The following is a 23843-nucleotide window of genomic DNA, read 5'->3' as shown; positions in this document are numbered from 1 at the left end:
CGGGGTTCTGGGTGGGCCCCTCTTGGGGCTGGGCTGGCTCTCTGGGATGGCAGAGCAGCTGCTGGGAGGTGAGGCCAGTTCACCGGCTGGCTAATGAGCGAGGCTCTGAAGTGCTACTGCAGCAATTCTGCTAAGCCCAGCCCACCGCAGCCTCTCCCGCCTCCAGCCTGGGGCCCTCGATCATTCCAGACAGACACATGTATTTATTTTTCACTCTTTTGCATTTCTCATTTCCCTCTCCGTACCCCCCTCCCCAGCCTGAGCTCCTGAACCGGCCCTGCAATGCGCTTCTCTCTTTGGCAGCTCCACCTCCATGTCAACCCTGTCAGAGCTGCCGGAGATGCTGGGGAAGTGGCTTGGGCAAGCTCCCTCCCGCCTCATGTTTGGTGCCCAGAGGTCTCCCACTCAGGGCCAAGGGCACAATCGATCGCAGGTGCTTCCTAAATACAGCACGAGGAGAAAGGAATAAACTAGATTGGCTTCACCAGCTCCTTAAACTGATCACGTCTAATCCTTGTAGCATCTAAGGGTGGGTGCCTCTAAATTACAGGTGAAGAAACGGGTCACACAGGGGCAAAGACTTGACCAAAGACAGAGAGTGAGGAGGTGGTGGGACTTGAACTCAGGACTCGCTGAGGCCAAACCCCTTCTGGCTCCTGACTCAGCAAAGCTCACTGACTCCGGGGGTGACGGCCCAGTACACTGGGTCCGTGACTGAGGACTCGGCCATGTATTAGCAGGTTGACCTTGGGTGTTCCAGTTCCCCTTTGTGCCTCAATTTTCTCATTTGTGGAATGAGGGTGATAGGACTACCTAGGATCATTTTGAGAATTCAAATAGATTTCCATATTCAGCACCGAGAGCAATGCCTGACCCAGGCTAAGAACTCAATAAATGCAGGTTGTTGACGTCTCAGGAGGCACTGCATGCCAGTGTACAATAGCACAATCATGCCTCCCTCACAGACACACTGAAATGGGAGAAGAAACATAATGCATTAGGCTCATGGTGGGTGCTCAATAAATAGCGGCTGTTGTAACTGTCAGGAGAGAGGGCCTCGTTGTCACACCCCTCTCCATGTTCCCCCTACTCCACCCCTTTAGCAAGGTACATGCTGGGCTAAGTGACCCCCCAGGGACATGGTTGAGCTTTCTCTCTCTCTCTCCTTCCCTAGCTCCCTCCCTCCCTGGCTGCATCCCAGGGACTCCCTCGGGGATGATGGAATCATTTCCCCAATCCGGGATTCTTTATTGCAGCCATTACAGTTAATGCCGACACGTGGGGATGGTGAAGGGTCAGTGACTCACCACTGGCTCTCCAGGCCCTACAGACTCCCACCTTCCTCACAAGGCAGCAGCTCCCCAGAGTTGGCAGAAAAAAAAGGGTGCCAGGTTTTTGGCTGCTGTGGGACCACCTCGGGGTTACCCCCCACCTCAGATCCAGCAATTTGCACTTTACAGAACATTATCATGGCCTTCTCTTCTTCAGTCCTCAAGCAAGCTCTACGCTCTACGATGTAGGTGCCGTGGTGCTGATGGGCCTTTAACTATCAGCTCCAGGGGGTGAAGGTGCAGGGAGGTGCCCTGTTTTGTAGTATTTACTGATTTCCATGGTATTAATACTCCCACCATGGCCAATTTCAAGTTACCAGTGTAATGTCAAGTGGCTCATGAAACTCCTAAAAATTGGTATTTGACTCTCATGAACCGTTATGAGCAGATTCCACACCTTCCTGCATCTTTCCCATTTCACAGATGAGGAAACTGCTACGCACAATGAAGCATGAAAATGTGAATTAATAATGAAACCCATTCTTATATATCATTATTCAGTGACAATGATAGATTCCATTTATTAAATAACTACTTTTAGATGTGATAAGCCCTTTGTATAAAAAAGGGAATTTATACAATAAAGCCTGGAGGTAAGCTCTATTAAGATTTCTACTTTACAGATAAGGAAAGGGAGGTGAAGTTAGGTAATGAACTCCTTGTGTTTCAATTTCTTTGTGATATGGGTGTAACAGTACTCCCAAGCTCTCAGGATCACTGTGAGAATTCCAAGTTCCAAATTCAGCACCGAGGACAGTGCCTGGTTAAATTTACCTGGCAAGAGTAAAGGCAGGAATTAAACTCAGGTTTAGCAAATGACACAATCCACAGGTATCTTGCCTAATACGGTGGTAGGAGGGGAGTCAGTAGGAGTAGAAATAGACAAGCAAGTCTATTTCCACTCTGACTCAGAAAGGAAGAGTCCGAGAAAGGACAGGGAGGGTTGAGGATGCCAAGTCATTAGAACAAGATCTCCCCCGCCCCCCCACCCCAACATTTGGTTAGGGGTTGGCTGGGATGAGCTGTTCACTGTCCAAGGTGCTGCCAATCCTTCTACATGGGGCTAGGGTCTTAAATCTGGGCTGGAGCAGGAAGGGTTACCCAGATGATTCTTGGGTAAACAGGATCTCAGAGTGCAAGGCTCCAGTGGAATCTGAGGTATGGAAAGGCTGGTCCTTGGAGAGCACAGAAACCAGTGGTTCTCAACCTGACTGCACATTAGAATCTCTTAGGAGCTTTAAAATAAAACTGATGCTGAGCCCCATCCCAAACCAATTCAATAGGATTCTCTTGGGGTGCAATGCAGGCAAGGGTATTTTTCAAAGCTCCCACAGTGGTTCTAAAGTGCATCACACACAAATAATTGATGCTCTAGACCCAACCTCTGATTGAATGGATGGGGAAACTGAGTTACAGAATGGCCCAACACTTTCCCAAGGTTACACGATAAGTATTGCAGGGAAAGATTCAAACCCAGATCAGTGTGACCAGCATGCCCCCCTCCTGGACACACCGTGCTGTACTGAGATGACACCCTGAAGGGAGCAGCAAGGATGTCACATGCCACCCAGTCGGCAGTTGGCTCCTTCCAGGCAAAATCAGCACGAGAAGTAGGAGGTTCTAGAGAGATGCTGCTCACACCTCCGTGGAGACCGATGGGCTTTGGTGTCAGAGTCTTGGATCCAAAACCTACCACTTCCTCACTCCCCCCATTTCCTCCTCTGTAATTTATGGGCGCTTACGCTGGCTCTCAGAGATGCTATCGGGATTAGAGAGGTTTGATCTAAGTGGCTGGTGAAGCCAGGCATGTAGAGGGAACTCAAGAGTTCATTTCTAGGGCCTCCCCTGGTGGTGCGGGCAGTTGAGCGCTGCGCTGTGAAGCTGTCGGCAGCCTCTGCAGCACCAGTTCGATCTCGGCTGGCCGGAGAGGGTCCCACATGGCACGGCAGACCTCTCCTGTCTCACCCGCTGCTCCCTTCAGCAGTGTATTTCTTCAGTCTGCCTGTTCTGTTCCCTGCTCTGTCTCTGGTGAATCCTCTCACCCTCCCGCGAATCTGGCCTGTACCCCGGTTCTTGTATAAATAAATAAATAAATCTTAAAAAAAAAAAAGAGCTCATTTCTATTCTATTCTCTTTTCTCTGTATAGTCAGAAGATCTTGGGAGCCAAGCCCTCGCCCTGAGTGGGAGACCCTTGGGCACCAGCATCAGGAGGGAGGGGGCTTGCCTGCTCATCATGTTTGGTCATCTCAGTGGCTCTGACATCATTTGTCGTGGAGCCAAAACTGGAAGCCATGTTCTGGCTCCCAGGCCAGACTTTTTCATTTCTTCCCCCTCACCCTCACTACGTGCGAGTCCAATTGAGGCCCAGACTTGGGCCCCAGAAACCCCAGGAGGGGTCCCCAGCTGGCCCAGGGAGGAGGTGGCCTATGCAGAGTGGAGTTCGGAGATTAGAGATATAAATTCTCAGTCCAGCTCTGCCCTGAGCTCTCCATGTGGACATGGGAAAACTCCCTGAACTGCCTGGGCCCCAGTCCTCCTTCTGTAAAATGGAGATGACACTTTATCCTTCCTGCCTCCCAGGGTGAGGGAGACCCCTTCATGAGACAAAGAGCCATTTGGAAAAGAACGGAGTCCTCAACCAAGGTGACCAAGTGTCATTATTATGAAGATGTTTATAAGTATTATCATCCTTCCTCTCCCTACCTCCCTTTGCTGGCCTGCTGGGCCTGGGGAAACCCTCAGCTCACATTTAGCTTCTCAAACATTTATAAAAAACGAGTCCCACCCCCTGCTGCTGCCAGAACTGCACAGAATGCTTTCTATTAAAAATTAAAAACCACTTGTCGAGTCCCTGTGTATGCTCAGATTACACAGGAAACAAGCCCCTCTCAAACTCACCCTTGGCCGCCTCCCTCCCAACTCCCTCTGTGACCATCACTGATAATGCCTGCTCAGTGGACTGGCCTCGACCCTGCTTCCCACTACCCAGTCAGGACAGTCTAATGTAGACGAATGACACCCGGGAGAGCCAGGGAAGTGGCTCCACGGACGGGGGCGGGGGGCTAGGGGGGGCACAGCATCGAGGTGGGGAAGGCAAGCCCAGAGGCAAGGGACAGAGAAGGTGGCAGGGAGAGACGGGGCCAAAAAGTGGGTCAGAGACACAGAGACAAGGGACAGAGTCAGACAGACAGAAAGTGGGAAAGATACGCAGATGCACAGGGAGAAATTGGGACAGAGACAGGGATGAGGATCAGATAGGCAGAGACACAGCGAGACAGAGAAAGTGGGACAGAGACTGTATGACAGAAAGAGGTGGAAACACAGAAGGTTGGACAGTAGAGTTATAGAGAAGCAGGGACAGGGATATGCAGATGAAGCCTGATGAGAGTGGGAGAGGGCAGGAGGGGGCACAAGAAGGCAATTTTGGCCCGATGAGGTGAGCGCACCCCTATATCACAAACACACACCTGTCCAGAGTCTGTAGGGACCCCAGAACACTCTCCTTTGGTTCTGCTCACGGACCCCAGCCATGAACGTGCGGGCGACCCTAAGTGTGTGTATGTGTCAAATATGTGCCCCTTCCTCCTCACAGAAGGCCCTTCTACCATCCCAAATTGAGACCCACTTGTACTTCCGTCCCCTTGACATTCAAAAAGCTCACTCTGTTCAGTAGTCTGGTCACCTGGGATGTTTGGGGCAGCAGCATTCCAGGTGTCTGCAACAGCACTCCTCTGCCAGCTGCAGAAAGCCAACTTTTCTTGCTTAAATTTGGCTCTGTCCAGTTACCCAGCACCTAGAGAACACCCCCGAGGGCAGGGTGGTGGCGCTGTCACATTTGCATCTACCGCCACATAGGCACGAGGCCTGGCATAGGGAGGGTTCTTCTGTTTGTAGAATGACTTGCAGATGGAAAAGACAAGGATAGACACTTCCCTGTCCAGATTACCTGGGCCGCTGGGCCATCTCCTGAGGGCCAGGGCCTCTGCTCCTCTCTACCACCTTTCCCCACCAGAAACCTCCTGGTGTCCCGTCCCCCATCCTGGGTGGTGAGAGCCAGTGCCGTTGCTAGGCAAGGAGATATTGCACATATAGATCTTCCTGGACTTTAATTAAAAACATCTTTAGAAGTTGTCTCTGCAGAGGCCAGCAATTGATTCCTGGCTTGGGCCTGCGGGTTGCTGAGCCACACTCTCTCTGGCTGCAGATGGGACAATCGGAGACTCCCAGCCTGCTCCTGCCCTTCCCAAATGAGACCCTCGGGGAACACACCACCTCCTGCCCCCCTTCCTTCCTCTCCGCCCCTCCCTACCTCCTCCACACTGATGTAGGAATCAGTCAGTGTGAGATACCAATTTTATGTCCCTTCCTCTCTTGAGTCTCAGTTTCCTTAGCTGTAAAATGGGGGTGTCAGCATTTAGCCCAAGAGAGTTCCTGGGAGGGTGAAATGAGATTAGAAAGGCAAAGGTGCTTTGCAAACTATAAAGCTTTGTGCAAGTTAAAGAAGTGGTTGCGACCATTTCTCATGCAGAGGCAAGTAGCTTGGCTTCTGATTTTCAGTGCTAGGTCTGGTTTTGGTGCCACTTCTCACTGTGGAACCTCAGGCAAGTGACTCTCTGTATTTATTTCCTCATTGCTAAAATGAGGACAGTAATACCTGCCCTGCTTATTCTCCAAGATTGTGAGAATCAAGGGAAATAGCTCTGTGAAAGCATTGTTGGCTGATAGCTATTATTTAGTGAATGTCCCAAGAAGTGCAGACTGTACTACAAATCAGTCTTATTCCATCTATTAAAGATGCTGCTCACAGAGGAACTGGAAATGCATGGGAAATTGGCTGTGGCAGGGCCCCGTTCCACAGTCAGTTGAGCCCCAATCCCGTGGCCCAGCAAGGCCAACTTCATGGCATATTGTTGCCACTTTCTGCTTCCTTTGCCAGAGGCAGACATCACTAATTGATTGCGGCATTCTTTTCTGCTGAGCCTGAATGAGACCTCAGGCTCCATCTCTACAGTCACTATCAATTGATCACAGTTGACACCAGAGATAAAACTCATCTGCCACCACTTTGAAGTCAGGGGCTGTGTCTTGTTCTTCTTTGCATCCCCACATACCTACCAAAGTGCCATGTACATAGTAGGCACTAATAGATGTGTTTTGAACTGAAAGCAACTGCTTATTTTTCTAATCCCTTAGGGCTATATATAAACTAGGTGCTAATAAATGTTTGCTAAGTTGGGTGACTCAGCTTTGCAACCCCATGGAGCCAAGTACACTGGAGGCCTTGTATATAATGGGTGCTAATAAACATTTGTGGATTTAATTCAATTACTTATCTTTACATCCCCTGCAGTGCCCAGAATAAAGCAGTGGCTAATAGATGTGTGTTGGATTGATCTTCTCATTTCTGTATCCTCAACAGTGCCAAGTATACTGCCTTACACACAGTTGGCATTACAAGTAGGTGGAGTTGAACTGGGCATGGGAGACCTACAAGATCTTCTTGCTGTTCACTGATCAGGTTGTGACACCCTAGGGGAAGGCTCTGGCCTCTCCTAATCCAACTCTTCTATACCAAAGCTCACTCCCCTGTTAATTCATTCGACCTCAAGCTTCACCTTCCCTCTCTCTCTGCTGACGACTTCCAAATTGTGTCTCTAGTCCCATTCTTACTCCTGACCTTCAGACTCAGAGTTCCAACTGTCCCCTGGACAACTCCATTTGGATTTCTAGCAGACATCTCAATCTCATCATGTCCAAATAATGCATTCTTCATTTTCTGCTGCAAACTGGCTCTTCCAGGAGCATTCTCCATACCAGCAACAACAGCTCCATCTCTCCAAATGCTTAGGCCAAGAACTTCAGCAGGGTTATTCTTGCCTCATCTTTCTCCCTCCCCACAGCCAGTCCCTCACAAACTCCCTTGGCTCTACCTTCAACATAGACCAGAATCCCAGATCTCAGCACACTCACCGACCCAGCCCCTGTCACCTCCTGCCCGCACTACTGCAGCTGCCTCCTTATGGATCTCCTACTTCCAACCTTGCCCCCTACAGTCTCTTCAACATGGTGGCCAACAAGTCATCCCTTTAAAATGTGAGTTGGGTCATGTCACTCTTCAGCTCTCTGTCTTACCCAGAGTACAGCCCAGAACAACAAAGTGCTATATGATCTGGCTTCCTCCACTTCCTCCTCTCTTCATCCACACTGACCTCCGTGCTACTCCTCATACATGACAAACACACTGTGCCCCAGGACCTTTGCACTTGCTGTTCCCCCTGTCTGGAGCATTCTTCCTCTAACATAGTGTTTCTCCAGTGTGATCCCTGTGCCAGCAGCATAGGTGACACCTGGGCATTAGAAATGCAAACATTTCTAACATCCCAGACCTGCTGAATCAGAAACCAAGGGCGGGGGTGGGGGGTGGGGGGTGGGAGGCGGGTAACCATCTGTGTTTTAACAAGCCCTCCAGGTAATGTGGATGCACAATTAAGTCTGAAAACTACTGTGTCACATGGCTCCTTCGTGCATTCCCTGGATTCCTTCTCAGATCTTTGATTACATGTCCTCTGATAAACAGGAAGGCTTTCCCTGACCTCTCTATTTAAAATAGCATTCCCCCAGCATAACTCAACTCCCTTATTCTTCACAGCACTTTCTCCACAGGGCATATTATCTATTCATTTGTTTATTTCTTTTCTTCTCTCCCTGCTCTATATTGTAGGTGTCCCAAGACTCCCCCATGCCTGGAACTGTGCCTGGCACTGGTAGACACTCAATAGGTGTATGTTGCATGAATGATTCCCTTCAATGCTCGGCAGGGGACTTGGGGGCCAGAGAGGGCAGGGAGTTGCCCAAGGTCAGGCAGGGAGCCAGGTCTCCCAACTGTCAGTTCCAGAACCCGCTTCGCTGCATTAGGTTCAGCTTGGCTGGCGTGCCCCTCCTCGGTAGCGGTAGCGTGGCTCATCGGAGGCCCCCGGGCACTCACTCTCCTTCCTTTTTAAGCTATGAGTGGTTTAATTTGCAAGTGCCGCTGCCTTTCATGTCCCAAGCTGCGTCCCTGCTCCCTCTGATCTCCCAAGCTTCCCAGACCCCAGTGCAGCTTGTTGGTCCCACCCCCTCCAGTCCAGATCAGGAAGCTCAGTAATTGTGACTGATTTTCAAAGCCGCCAGGAGTCTCCGCAAGCACCTAGGTGTCAAATTTGCTTCCCCTTCAAAAAGTTGCTCAAATGAAATAAACTAATTTAATTTCTGCTTCCTCCCTCCTCCTCTGAGTTGCACAGTTTGTCCAAGTTGAGTCCTCCTGCCTGATTTGTTACCAAATGGAATGTGAGAGTAGGGGCACTGGAGGGGAAAGCGAGGCAGACTGGGGCTACTGGGGCTAGTGCTCATGATGCTGGGCCTGGCTTTGCCATCTACTTTCTCTGAGTGCCCTTGAAGGAGCCCCTCATCGCCTCTGGATCCCAGCTCCCCCATCTGTGACATGCAGACCCTTGCCACTCCAAAGAGTCTGGCACACAAGCTTAGGGATCTGCTTGGTCACTGTTGCACTATGTGACTGTGGGTACATCTCCTCTCCCTGAGCCTTGGGGTCCCGAGAGTTCAGTGGGGATGCTACCATCAGTCCTGCCTTCTCAGAGTTGAATGAAGAGTGAGATGGTGAGATGAGCCGCCATGATGGATGTGGGGGGTGTGCTCCGCTTTGGAACCCCCCCCCCCAGGCACATTCATTCTCATTTCTAGAATGTAAGTCTGCCTTGTCCACTTCCTTGCTTAAACCCTTCCCAGGCCATGTGCTTCCCTCAAGCCCTTCGGATATAACTCCTGCTTCTTTCTCCAGCTACCTTCCTCACTTTCTCAATGTGGAAATGTGCAGATCAGTTTTGTGGGGCAGGGCCAAGTCTTCTCAGACCAGAGCTTGAGCTAGGGAGTGGAGCCGTCTAGATCTAGGAAGTCAAGGGCTTGAGCTACTTCTGACTTGCTTTGTGACCTTGGACACATCACTGCCCCTCTGAGCCTCAGTTTCCCCACTTGCAAATTTGATTTCCAAGTATTATAGGATCTGGCTTCTAGTACCTCTTCTGACCCATCAGACCTGCTGGGCTTTGAGAGTCTATGTATCTTGCCAATGACAACATCTACATTTATCTCTCCAGCCCAGACGTTTCCACTGAAACTTTATATTGAACTGCCTTTGTCAAGATCTCCACTTGGCTGCCTAATAAGTACCTCCAACTTAGCATGTCTGATTCCAAACTCCTGATGTCCCTTCATCCTCCAAATCTGTTCCTCCTTCTGCTTCTCAGTAAATGGAAATTCCATCTATTTAATTGCGTGGGTCAAAATCTCGATAGTCATCCTTGAATTTTCTCTCACACCTCACATCCACTCCATTAGCAAATGCTTTCAGCTCTACTTTCAAAATATATCCAAAAGTCGACCTCTTTTTAGCACCCTTGCTGGTACCATCTTGTCCCATGTCATCATCATTACCTGCCTAAGTACGTGCAACAGCCTCTTCAACAGGCAATCTGCTCCTGTCCATACCTCCCCCCTCCCCAGCTAATCTTCACGGAGCAGCCATGGCATCTTGTGAAAATGGAGTCAGGTCATGGGGCTCTTCCGAACAAGCCCTTGCACTGACTTCCCGGCTTGCTCAGCCTGAAAGGCAAAGCCCTGACTGTGGTCTACATGGTTGCATGAGCTGGTACCTCTCTGCTTCTCCTCGGGGCCTTTTGCACCTGACTGGACCCTCTGCCTGGCATGCGCTTCCTCCTGGTCCAGGCTCACCCCCACCCACTAGGCCCGCCGCCCACCTGTGGGTGAGAGCTCGGCCACACTGCCGATGTAGGGGCCGTGCAGGAAGCGGGGCTCGCTGTCGTTGATGTCCTGCACCTTGATGATGAACTCGGACTCGGGCTCCAGCAGGCGGTTGGTGGCGCGGTCCCGCGCCTGCGCCCGCAGCGTGTAGAAGGTCTTCTGCTCTCGGTCCAGGCGCTCCATGGCGTGGATGTCGCCCGTCAGCTCATCGATCAGGAAGATGGTCCCAGCGCCCTCGCCCGAGATGGTGTATTTGATGGCCCCATCACCCTCGTCTGAGTCCGAGTGGATCTGGGGAGGCAGGAGGAAGGCAGGGTGCAGATTGGTACGGAAGCACCTTGGCCCCCTCCCCATCACCTCGAGTCTCACAGTGGGGCTGTTCCTAAGCCCACCTCTTCCTCAACACACCCATTCTTCAGTGACAAACTGGGGTCCAGGGAGACACGCCTCACCCCACGCCCCAGTGTCCAGGGTGTCTCAGCAGATCCCCACGCTCTCTGCGCCAGCCTTACCTATGTAATCTGTACCCCCCACTCCCGCAGCCAGAGCTGTCCACCTCAGAGGCAGATCTGTGCGTGCTCCACCCCACAGCCACTTGCCACTTTTTCATGGCCCCACAACGCCTTTATGGAGTAGTCCGGGGCCATCTCCACCCGCTCTGCTCCTAATTAGAGCTCCGTGTCCTTATTTCTCTGCCTACTGAAAGTCTACTCACCCTGCAAAGCTCAGCTCAAATGCCAGCTCTCCTTGAAAGCTTTTCTAGACCCCCACCTGCCCCCTAAGATCTGTGCAGCACATCAAGCCATCCCTACAAGTCCAGTGCACAGGATCACTGTAGCCAGTGCTTCCCAAACCCGAATGTGCGTGCGAATCACCCGAGGAGCTCATTAAAGTGCAGACTCTGATGCAGTAGGTCTGGGGGTTGCTGTTCCTACAAGCTTCCAAGCTGCTGTCCATGACCTTGTTCTGGGTTATAGGTCCATGTCTCTCTAGGCTCTGAGCCTCACCCCTTCCCCCCTCTGCCCCAGCTTAGGCCTGGTAGCTTGCTCATCTTGGTATCTGGAGAGCCAGCCTCAGCCCTTGGCACATGGTGGGCACAGGGAGGGAAGAGATAGATGGGGAAAGAAATGCAACTGGAAGGAGCACCTACTATGTGCCAGGCACTGTGCTCAGTGATTTATGGACATATTTAGTTCAGTGTTCTTTAAAAAAAAAAAAAATACTAGAGTAGGTCTTGTTATCCTCATTGTGCAGTTGTGGGTTTTTTTCCTCCCATTTTCCTAATGAGGATTAAATGGGATGATTAGCTCAAGGTCAGACTGCTGCAGGAACTGGCCTGATTCATAGGCCGGACTTCCTGCACGCCATCCTCAAGCCTCCTGGGGGGAGCCCCAAGGAGGGAGAGGCAGTATAGCCTGGCCTTGGCTCCAGCATCATCTCCCTGTGTGTCCCGCACTAGTCACTGCACCTCTCTGGGCCTCGGTCACCTCCTCCGTAGCATGAGATCATAACAGCACCTCCCTCCTAGAGGAGCTGGCAGGCTACCTGAGCTGCAAGTCCACAGAAGGCCCTTGGTACCAGCCTGGCACCATGTGACACTTACAATATTTAATGGCCAGCATGGCAGGGGCCCTGCCACCGAGTGGGGCCTCAGCTGGGCCCTTGCTGGGTCACCGGGATGTGGGAGGGCTGAGGGAGCTGGGAGTGGCAAGGAGAGGGACTATTTACTAGAGGATTGAAGCTTTTTCACTGTTTTAACAGCAGTACAACCATACCGGCATGTACTAGCTGAAAATCAGCCCTGCCTGAGACATAATAAGTGTCCAATAAATGGTAGTTATCGTTATTATTATATTATTACTAAATGTTGGCTATATATAACTGGGATTTAATCCAGGCACTCTTAGGCTCCAGATCCCTGGCTGCTTTCACTGCACCTAGATCTCTCGGGCAAGGAACCAGCAGGACGTTCCCTTGCTCTCCCCAACAGAACACGTAGGTCCTGTCCCTCCAGTGCCCGAGAGGCGGAGGAAACCGCCTGGGAGGAAGCCATGACCTTGGCCAATCCCTGCTCCTCTCTAAGCTTCCACAGAGATTGCTGTGAATGACAGAATCCCGGGGGCCCTTTTGGGCAGGACACCGTGTACCCCTGCCTTGTCAGCAGGTTAACAGGTGCCAATGAAGTGGTCCTGGAGGGGGCCGAGGGCCCACCCCTGCCATGCAGGAGGCGCCCGGGTATAAATTCTGCTGGTGGAACTTTGTGTCTGAAAGGTGGATTATAGAAGTGCCATTTGGAAGATTGAATGGCCCATAAACATTTTCATATTTCATTAGCCGATTAATGGGCATCTCTCTCTTTTTGGCGAGTCTGCTGATTCTCAGCAGAAATTGCGGGGAGTAAATGGAAGCGTCTGGTGGAACCTTTCCGGGTCCCCGTCCTGTTATAGATTGCCCCAATTAATGCCCGTCCTGGGCTCCACTGAGAAGCCTTCTTCCTGTCCAGTTACTGTTAATAGATTTCTCATAAGTGGCTGGATTGTAAAAACCTCATAACTCAGTTTAATGCCCCCAATAAAATTATCTCAGGACGTCGGCCCTGAATCATCGGCAGTGCAGGGATGAGACCTGTCTCTCCTGTTTGCTGTTTATGCTCTGCCTCCACCTTTGGGCAAAAGGGGAGTTAGGGATAGGTGAGAGTGGACCTGTTCCCTTTTGGGGTGCCTCCACCCACTTCCCAGCCTGACCTGGTGTCCACTCAGCAAACATTTCTGAGCATTGTGGCAGAATAGATGCCACCCGGGAGGATGCTATAATCTTGCAAGTCGTCATCATGCCATTTGAAACATTATTATTATTCCCGTTTCTCAGATGAGAAAACTGAGGCACAAAAAGGGAAGTCATCTGCCTTGTCACTCGGGGGAAGCCGAGCTCCCGACCCCCTCACTCACTCATGTTATGAATGTGGGATTGTTAATTTTACCTGCTGAGTCCATGTTCCCTACCTGGCGCAGGTGCACTCAGCATTAAAGGAGAGCATGTTTGCAATGACCTAAGCACTTTGTACAGAGTTGCCTTCTTCCCCTTTCTACCTCCCAGCTTCCCCTCATGTCCCTGCAGCCCTTGCCATTTTAACGCAGACCCTGAAGGGGTCACTTCTGATTGTGAAGTGGGGAAGAGGAATGGGCACAGGAGGGGACCTCATCCATGTTCGTCTGTGAAGAGGGATACGGAGCTCACGTGGAGCGACTCTCGGGGGCCACAGAGTCAGGCGGGGCTGATCCACAGGCGGGAGCTGTGCATTTGGTGGGGTTGGGGCTGCCTGACCGGCACCTGATTCGGGGGTGGAGAGGATGTACCTGGGGCTTTATCCCACAGATACTTCTCAAGACACAACTATGAGCAGAGGCTGGAGGATGATGCTCATTTATCTGGCGCCTACTATGTGCCTGACATGCGGGCCCATCTCTGCAGAAATCTGAGCTCTGGGGCATAGGCGCGTGCCGCCCTCCCCTTTTCCAGGTGGAGGGACTGAGATGGGGCCAGGACAGTTTGACTCCAAGGCATTGGTAGGTCCCTCTGCAACCTCGAGAATCTGGCTGGTCCACTTACAGTGTTTCTGGCCAAAGAGGGAGAAAGGCAGAGGGAGCAGGTGGCGGGACGGCCACTGGGCCATATGGCCGGGAGAGGCCTGAACACCGTCTTTTGCCCTGCACATGGCAGGCCACAGTCATTGGTGGCCTCTTCTAGCTGAGCCTCTATTTCATTGTTTGGAAAAGGACTTGAACTCACAGAATAGGAAAACTGATGGGATTCAGGAGCAGCAGAGTGCCAGCTTCTGTTTAGTCACTGTCCTGCTGCAAAGGACTGACCCTCAGTATTCTCATGTGAAAATAGGACAAGTGTCTGAAGTTTCATTCCTGGCACCTAGCAGGTGTTCTGCACAGAACTTCCCTCTCCTTCCCCTTCCTGGTCCTCGGAGGGATTGAGATCACCTGCTTCATCTCTTGCCACAAGAACCATAGGCCAAACCCTGATCCACTGGAGATACAGAGGCATCACCCAATACCTTCTCGTCTTTTAAGCTCAACTTGTTTCCTCCTCCAGGCAGCCTTCTCAGGTGCCCTTCATTTGAATGAAGAGCCCTCACCCTGCTCCATAGCCTTCCCCCATGCACACTCCACTCTGCTCCGTGCTCCCCTGTCACTCCTCAGTGTTGCACCTCTGTGCCTCCGGCTCTCATGGGCCTCGGGACAGGTCTCTGTCTGAAACCCCCATGCCTGGCACATACTAGTGGGCTGGGTGCTGGGAAATGGAAATGAATGGTCCAATGCTTGCTCTTCAAGGTGGTGCAGAGAAAATGCATGGGCACTAGGAGAGCTGAGTGTGTATGAGAGTGTGTGTGTGTGTGTGTGTGTGTGTGTGTGTGTACATGCACATGAGAGTGAGATTAGGAGCTCCTTGAGGAACAAGCATCTGGCTGTTCATTTTCATCTTCCCAGCATGCAGCGCAGGGCACAGCACCAAACATATTGAATACATGAATAATAAAAAGATACAACTGTCATTAGAATTCCCTAGCTATCTTCTGGAACTTCCGGAAGAGCCAGTTGCTCTGTGAAATCCCAGGTGCACATGAGCTATAGTAGGAGGAGACAGACACACTGAGCGCGCCAGGCACCATGCTAGACCCTTTGCTGTCGACCTCATTGATATCACTTAACGATCTTGAATCAGTGATTATTCTCTCCCCTATTGTACAGATTGGCAAACTGAGGCTCAGAGTGGGCCCATATCCTATCTAATGTTGCGCAGTGGACAAGAGGCAGGCCCGAGGTCAGTCTGACTTCACGGCATCAAGTGTGGACAGCCCTGGAGGAGACCCTCCCCTTAAGCCCCAGCCCTTGATCATAACCAATGTAAAAAACACAAGAGTGATGGTCCTGCATCCCATGGGGGGCTGAGAAATGGGATTTATGAGGCCATTAATTACTTCCTCCTAATTAAATCAAAATTAAATACGAGCAGAGGTACGTTTTCCTTATTAAAGACAATTAAACGGACAGTGTGGCTACGCAAATAAAACGAGTCCAGGATTTAAACAGCAAGCAAATGAAATCAAAAGCCTCCCCAAGAATGAAGGGTCTGTTCACGCCCGTGCTACTCGTAAACCAGGAGTTCATCAATTTTCTTTAAATATTAGCAACTTAATTAAATCTGCTCTCCTCCCCACGTTAATCCTGCCGTATATCTAAAATAGATCTCACCGCCCACAGGAGTTGGTCATAAGTGCTGACCCCATAATTCTATCTTTAAAAAAAATTAAAAATCCTACCAAATCCACAGCCAGCTGACAGAAGCCTCCGGGGAAATTATGGTTAGGAAAGGGGATTAGTCAAAGTACCCAGATTGTATGGAAATGCTGGGAGGTGCTTGGAGGGCTGTGTTGTGAGAAGGTGGGGGGGTGGGGGCGGCTGCTCAGGGGGGCAGGCCAGCCGCAGGGAGCTGTTGGTGTGAGGCCACAGCCCGGGGCCCAGCGGTTCCTGCGGGTGCCGACAAGAACCTGGTGGTGAGTGATGGAGGAGGCGGTTGTAAAATAGGTTACCGTTGGGCCCGGGTTCACTTTGCGGATGGTGCTGTTGCTAAGCTACCTTTGGAATTCGACAAGGACGGATGCTCTGAGTGGTTCCCTGGGGCGGGGGACCGGGAAGCAATGAATTAGCTGAAACCATAGAGAAGTCCTTTCTCCCTTAAGAACCAGAGAGTGTGGTGTGAGTGTGTGCGTGCATGCGTATGTGTGTACACACCACCACTTGTACAGGCATGGGACTGGCTGGAGAGCCCAAGTGCATATTCCCGGGGTAAGGGGTGTGCTAGCGACCACTTGCCCTGACTTCATGGCAAGAAGCTGGATGTCAGTTTGCCAGGAAGGCTTCTGGGAGTTGGGGTAGGTGCTCACAGCATCCTTGAAGATGTACCCAATATGGTGCATCTGTCAGCAAAGACCTAGAATAAGAAAAACTAGCATATGCCGGGAGCCAGGCAGGAGTCTAGCTTAACATATGCTAGCTGGTTGACCCTTCACCACAACCCTTTAAGGAGGTGTTAGCACAGCCCTACTCAGCAGATAAGGAAACTGGGGTGCAGAGTGTTTAAATAACATAGCCAAGGTCACAGAAATAATAAGCAGCAAAATGGGAATCTGAGCCTGGGTGTCCGGCTCCAGTTGCCCCCCTGAGCCACACGCTACGGTGCCCTTCTTTCATAGGAAAGTGTACTCTGGGCAAATGTTTGCAAAGAGATGGGAACTTCTCTTTCCTCCCAATGTGGTGTGCTTTTCTGGAAGTTACCTTGAGTGAGAGAGGAGGGGCTCTGGGTGCAGATGTCGGAGAGGAGGAGAGCACAGTCATGACAGCATTGGGGATGGCTCCTCCCCCAGGAGGCACAATGTTTGGCTCAAGTAGACACTGGACACAGGACACTTCAATTGCACTGGGTCAGGAGCCGGTGTCAGGAGGCCTGGTCTCTCAGGTTGGGTCTGCCACTGGGTTACTACGGGGTGTTGGCATGAAGTTCTCTGCCTCTGGCCTCAGTTTCCCCATCTTATAATGAAGAGACTCACTAGGGCCCTTCACCCACAGTCTGGCCCTTCCATCACTGCCAGACAGTGGGTCAGGGAGAGAGGGGTGGGGTGGGCTCGTGAGGTCAAGATGATAATGACTGGGTGGATGCAGGCCTAAGTGGCGAATCACAGCTCCGCTCTGTGGGATGTGGGTGGCTGGGGAGACCTAGCTCAGAGCCCTGGCTGTGGGCAGACAACAGGGCCAGCCGCCCAAGCCCAGCACAGCTGATGATTGGGAGATGGGGCAGAGTCCTTCCCAGCCTCCAGGGTTTTCCTCGACCAAGGTCCTCCTCCCAGGCCCAAGAGTCTGGGAGGCATTTGGAGAATCAAGTCAGGATTTGAACCTCCAACACACAGAGGTTCAAATCCTGACTTAGCCACTTGCCTATTCCGTGACCTTGCCCTCACAGGACCTCAGATTCCTCAGATTCCTGTTGCCAGCAAAAGGCAACAATAAGTTTATCCTGGCAGTTTAAGAGTTAAATGCTTTATATGGGAATTTTAAAAAAGCAACAATAAACAAACAACAAGGCATGGGTTAGACATTTTATATACTCAGTTTTCTTTAACCCTTTCGACTACCTTAGGGAGGAGGCTGGTTTAGCCCCACTTACCCAGCTGAGGAGACTGAGGCCAGAGAAGCCAAGACTTACTTAAGGCAGTAATGGTTCATGGGTTAGGGGAACCAGGTCTGGAACTCCAGGGTACATGGCTCTCATGCCTGCATCCTCGGCTCCTTCACCACTAGCCACTGCCTAGCCAGTGCGGTCCCCACTCCTCACCCCCACTTTCTCACTGGTCTGACTGGAAGTTGGGCATCCTAGGCGCTGCCAATAGTCGGCGGGGTGACCTTGAGCAAGGACATGAACCTCTCTGAGCTCTGTCTGTCCAATGTCTGCTTTGTTCAGCTGTGAGAATCAACTTCAGCCACATGTATAGAGGGGAAAATAGCCAAGGACCAGGGACGACTGTCTACAGCAGAGAATTTCCTGCAAGGCAAACCCAAAGATTACATTAAGACTTTCCTCTCTTCCTTGTCAAGGGCCCTGATCCCTGAGCCTCTGAACAGAGCAGCTTGTTCAGACTCATATAAACACACGAGGAACTCCAGGATTGGGCTCGTCCATCTCTGCTGACCAAAACCTCCTACAAAGCTGATTGGCTTCAGCAGAAGCCAGAGAACTGACCCTGGCACCGCTCTGCTTTTCATGGCCGACAAGCACCCCATACCTTAACTGCTGGCATTTCTCTAAATAAGCCAGGCTCTTTCAGGCCTCGGAAAGTTTTTGCACAAGCTATGCTCTCTTCCCTATCAGCCTGATGAACTCCTCTTCATACATCAAAACCCGGCTCAGGTATTTTCTCCCCTGAAGCCCGGAGACCCCTTCTACCACAAAACCAGTCAACAGATACCATCAATTGGATGCCTACTTAGTGCCAGGGGCTGACTTTTTATGTACTGGGGTATCCACGACTCTGCGCAGGCCCTGAATAGCAGAGGGTAGAGCAGCCCACCTGGGTCCCAGGAGCTCAGGGACTGAATGGTTGAATAAAAGTCTTAACTCTTTATAATCTGAGGGCACAGATTTTCACCGCGGGCGACAGCGCGGCTCCCACATTTACTAACCAGACTAACCAGCATTTACACAGAGAGGTACAGGAAGTAGCAGTCATTCATTCTTTCACTTAATGAGCAGTTTGTGTGAACAGTGTCTGTGCTAGACACCGGGGATTTAATGGTGAACAAAACAAACACTAATAGGAAAGACATACATTAATTGCATAATCAAACAAACACATGCATAATTAAGTGTCATGAAGGAAAGATTCAGGGCCCTCTCGGCGGGCACATGACAGGGGAGGATGCGCGCACACACAGAGGGATGCTGCCCAGTGCACTGTGGTCAGGGATGGCTTCTCTGAGGAGGTGGCATTTGAGCTGAGCCCTGAGTGTGAGTATAAAGTAGGAGGAGCAGGCGGGGGCAGTTCAGGGAAAGGGAACAATGCAGGCAAAGCAGCAGTGGGGCATTGGAGGGAACTCAGAGTATGGCAGGAGGTGAGGCTGGTGGGGTACCCAGATCTTGGTAGGTAATGGGATGGACCCCACATGCCTGGGAAGTTTTGAAAAAAAATTAAGCAGGGCGGGGAAGAAGAGGTGTGTGACACCAGTAGTTTTGCAGACTTGTTTCTACCTTCTAGATGCATCTCACTGCCAAATGGACCAGGTTCACCTTCTGGACTGTAAAGATTCAAAGGCCAGGGGGACTAGAGGGGGGCTGTGTGGGGTAGGGGGGCACAGTGCATGACCCTGATATCTGTCCTCCCCCAGCGTGACAGCTGGGAGGAGCCAACACGGGGTGGGCTGAGGGGGCGCAGGGAACCGGGTCCCTAGCCCCTGCAGTGGGTGTCTCCGGGTGCTGCGGCGCAGGTGCGGGGGTTCACTTTACCTTGCCCACGTACAGCGGCTCGGTGCCCGTGTACTCCTCCACCACGAAGAACTGGTTCCACACCCAGCCGCGCTTCACGCGCCCCGGGCCCAGCGCGCTGTCCTGCCGGGCCCCGGGCGCAGGGGGCGCAGGGGGCGCAGGGGGCGCAGGGGGCGCAGGGGTGCCCGCAGCCCACAGGCGCCCCAGCAGCGGTGGCGGCGGGGGCAGCAGCAGCAGCAGCAGCACCGCGGGCGACAGCGCGGGCCCCGCGCGGAGCCCCCGCCCCTCTGGCCTCGGCCTCATGCTTGGCCTGCGCGCGGCCGCGGCCCAGGCGCATGGACGGCGGCGCCGGGGCTTCCCCGCCGGGTGGCACGACGGCGCGGCGCCGCGTCACATGGTGGCCTCCGCGCGGCCGCCGGGGCGCCGCCCCCGACGGGGCACCCGGACAGGCCCGCGGCCCTGGACGCCGCCCCGCCGGCCGCGGGGGCGCCCGGCTGCAGGGGGAGGGGGCGCGGCCGCACCCGGGGCATGGACGGCCCCCGGGGTCCCCGCCCGCGCCCCCCTCGCGGCGCCGGGGCGGGATCAGCAGGCGGCGCCCCCGCAGCGCCCGGGGCGGGTGTGCGCCATGGTCCCTGCGCGGAGGCGGGTGGCCTGGGGTGGGCAGAGCCTCCGAGGACCAGGAGCCTGCGGGAGAAACAAGGAGACATCAGAGCAGGCCCGGGCGGGGGCGGGGCGGGGCGGGCTGCGCTCCCTCCTCCCTTCCTCACTGATCCGCACCTGGTGCGCGCCCGCCCCGCGCGCGCTGGGACCGAGGAAGCCGCGGCCCGTCGTGCGCCCAGTTTGCTGGGACTCGGAGTCTGGTGGGCCGCCCCAGACCCCCAGGTCCCATGCCCGGATCCTTCCTTTCAACTCCCATCACACACCCTCCTCGCCCGCCCTGTCGGGGCTTCCTCCAAGTCCTTCCCAGCGGTTCTCCACCAGCCCCCACTTCCACGCCAGGGGCCGGGCCGTCCTCCCGTCCACCCCCATCCCCCGCCCAGCTCAGCCCCTGCACATCCCCCATCCGGAAGGCCCGCCTCTCCTCCAGGGGTCTTCAGGGAGCGCCCAGCCCGCAGCCACCCCACCCTCGCCTCCCCCAGCAGCGCACAGGGGATTCCATCCCGCACAGGAGCCCAGGGAGGTTGCTCCTGCCCTACCCTCCAGAGCAGGTGCCTGAGTCCCAGAGGGCTTTGCGGAGGGTGTGTGTGTGTGTGTGTGTGTGTGTGTGTTCTGTGTGACACAGGGCAGGGTCACAACCCCCCTGAGCTTGCCTCTGGGGTTTCCACATCCCCCCGGAAAACCTTAACCAGAGCCTGAGAGACATTCCTGCTCCCCCATCCTGGGCCAGCACTGCCCTCCCCAGATCAATCCATCTCTCCTTCCCTCCCTCCATCAGATCCTGCTTTCAGCAAGAAAGGATCTGAGGGACTAACTCCTACTCAAGCCATAATGATGAATAATGGCTTAATGTGGGTGTTTACAGGGGACAGCAATGCTGCTTTAATGGAGGAATTTCAGGCGCTAAGAACAGTGCGTAGAGGTGAGGGGCTCAGTCCCCACTCCTGCTGTTCCCAAGCCCAGTTCAGCTCAGTTCAACAAGTCATTTCCACCGAGTTTCCACTCTCTGCCAGGTTTGGGGGAACACTAGGGCAAAGACACATAAGCACATGGCTTGGTGGGGTGGGACAGACTCCCCAAAACAACCTAAAAGCAGGTGGCATGTGATCTGGGCTAAAAAGAGGGTGCAGCCTGAGATTAGCTGAGCTCAGGGAAGGGAGTGGGTGCATGAGTCTGGAAAGGGGAGGCAGGCAGGGGAAATCAGGGTGGCTTCTTGGAGGAGGGGGTATCTGAGCAGGTAGGAAGAAAAGGATGGGCACTGCGCATTCAGGTAAAGGTGTGTACAGGCAGGCTGGGGGTGCAGGCTAGTCTGGGGAGTTAGATTGGGAAATTGAGGTATGTGGCTGGGCAGAGGAGGTAGGAAGGACTGATCTGGCCCCAGTCAAGTCCTCCAGCAGAGAAGGGAAGTGGCTGGAATGTTTGGGGCAGAAGAAATGCAACCACCTCCTTTGACCACGGCCACAGCTTGCAGTTCTTATGCCTTTAACTCACTAACTCACCGAGTCACAACCATGAAAGCTGGTGTCAGATACATTTTTGGGATTCTCCACGGCCCAGCGCACTTTCCAAGCAGTGACTCCAGAATTTCTTTATGGAAGGGGTTTCCAGTTAGGGAGTCTGTATTTTTTGGAAGGTGGGGGTGATGGTGAGGGGGCTAAAACTGCATTTCAGGGTAACAAGGATAAGAAACCATCAATCCTCCGTAGAGAACAGAGCGGCAACCTGGACCTGCTTGTCCCTCCTTCTTTGAGGCCCCACTGTGAACTAATGGAGATCAGGAGGACCCACACCCTGCGGTGAGCATCCTCAGAACCCCCTCCCGCCCTTCCTTGCCCACCTTATGGGGCTTGGGGATGCTGGTAGAACCAAGGCATGCTGGCAGGGCCTCCCCCACCCTGGCTCCGCAATCCAGGGCTGTGCAGGGCCCCTGGGGGTCTGGCTTTGATTCCTCACATGATGGCCAGGACTGGTCCTAATGAGGCGGGAGTTATGGGTGAGGAGGAGGCACTGCTCCGAAGCCTTCATTTCCTGGAGCTTATGACTTCCCTGCACACCAGGAACTGCTCCCCTGACTCCAGCAGCAGTTCCAGGGCCCATCACAGCTCTGCAGGGATGCACAGGGGAAGGGCTGGCGGAAGGAGGCTTGGGGGGAGCCTGACGTTTTCTGTGGGGAGGGCTGTGGGGGACATAAGGGGGAGGAAAGGGGTGATCTCCCAGTGCTTGCAGCCCCCCCCCATTGTTGCTTTCTCTCCCTTCTTCCTTTCCACCCTCCCTCCCTCCCCTCTTTCCTTGCAGCTTTTACAAGAGAGGGACACACTAAGGCTCAGTCATTCATTTATCAAACATTAGCATCTACTACAAGTGGGAGAGCAAATGCATTTCATTCATTCATTCAACATACTGCATTAAAATCATTTTGTGTAAGACAGCAAATGCAATCAGCTACTCAACTACATATCAGGAGAGAGATGATTCTCTGGTTATTCATTTACTCTTCCTACAAATGTTTACCAGTACCTCCTGGACGCCAGCTCATGTGCTGAGTATGGGTTAAAGTGATAAATAAAACAGTCTCAGCCCTCATGGAACAGACCTTCTGACAATAAAGAAATGAAACCTACAATATAATTCAGGGAGTGATAAATGTTAAGAAGAAATACAAACCAGGGAAGAGAGGAACAGTGGGCTGGGTGGTGTGTTATTATATAGAGAGGGTATCGGGGAGGCCTCCCCGAGGAGGTGACATTTGCCTGTTCTGGGAGGATGAAAAGGACCTGGGCATGAGATGGTTCCATGCAGAGGGAGCAGCATGTGCAAAGGCCCAGAGGCTGGAAGAAGTTGAGCAAAAGCAAGGAGACCACTGTGGCTGATCCAGAGCAGGGGGTGGCTGAAGGCGAGGCATGAGAGGGGGTTCCTGGCCACATCAGGCAGACCCTGGAGGAGGGGAAGCAGTTTCCACTATATTTTGAGTGTGTAGAGAAGCACTTGGGGAAATTTTACACAACAGAAGATGGAAACAGTGTATAGCCAGGAAGGCATGTTGTGATGGAGTCCTTCACCTTCAGGGGGCCAAGCTCGCAGGTGGCAGAGCAGGGATGGTGTCATGTACAAGGTGCACTTGAGGTCAAAAGAGCAGGAAGAGTTTGGACAGTGGAATGTGGGGTGTTGGGGAGGAGTTCTTGATGAGATGGCTTCCCTGGGGCAACACCTGGGAGGTCACATTCCACTGTAGGAGGCAGAGCAGAGTCCAAGCACTTCGCCCAGAGATGCAAGAAGAAGTGGTGATGGAAGGGGGCCTTGAGCCCAGGACTCCTCTGCTGTGGGGCATCCCTTCTGTGTGGGTGCACCAGTCCGGTGCTGGGCTGCAGAACAAGGGTGGCTGCCACTCAGCCCCCAGTTGCCCTGGAGGCACATCCTGCACTGGTGTTTCAGGGGTGGGGCCAGCCCTCACAGCCCCACCCTGGCCTCCTGGGGCCTTGGTACCTCGGTAAACCAGAACTCCCTCCCTCTGCCTGCTGGCAGCTTTCCTGGCTGCCCGCCCACTCTTCACCACTCTGCGCAGCCCTGCCAGCGCCGCCACCGCAGACACACGGGCCTCAGCTCCCCTCTATTTCTCCCTTTCCTGCTCCAACTGCTTCACCTGAGTGGGTGACTGCCCCAGGGCCCTGTCCTGGCCTTCAGAGTCCTTCAGGAGAGGCAGCCGGGGAGCCCCGGGGCTGCGTTCAACTCTGCTGGCCTCACTAAGGGATCTTCGGCACGTTGGTGGTCTCCCCTGGCCGCAGGCCTCCACCTACCGCGTAGTGGCTTCATCTGAAATGGGATTAAGAGTCGAGCTCCTGCCTGGATCAGGACCTGTGGGCTTCGCCTGACCTGCCCTTCAGCATCTCCAGCTGTGAGCCATGTGCACTCAGGTCCACGCACTTGTGTGCATTCCTACTGTGTGCAGACGTGTCTGCAGTCACATATGTCAACACATGTGCATGTCTGGTGCA

At 53.2% G+C, this 23843-nt stretch overlaps 1 protein-coding gene across 1 annotated transcript in view; it reads right to left on the bottom strand.

Annotated features, from left to right (window-relative positions):
- The window catches only part of CDH22 (cadherin 22), a gene marked incomplete at both ends in the record, with an annotated part of 64060 nt that extends 44563 nt beyond the window's left edge, over positions 1 to 19497 (bottom strand). Inside the window, 2 exons of the mRNA XM_084246680.1 lie at positions 10146 to 10440; positions 19216 to 19497. Of these exons, the coding sequence (XP_084102806.1) occupies positions 10146 to 10440; positions 19216 to 19497 (577 nt within the window). The remainder of the gene's footprint in view (positions 1 to 10145; positions 10441 to 19215) is intronic.
- Positions 19498 to 23843: the final 4346 nt, after the last annotated feature.

The sequence above is a fragment of the Talpa europaea genome, assembly GCF_964194135.1.
Source record: "Talpa europaea genome assembly, chromosome: 11".
Classification (NCBI taxonomy): Eukaryota; Metazoa; Chordata; class Mammalia; order Eulipotyphla; family Talpidae; genus Talpa; species Talpa europaea.
This window is presented reverse-complemented; position numbering and strand designations above follow the sequence as displayed.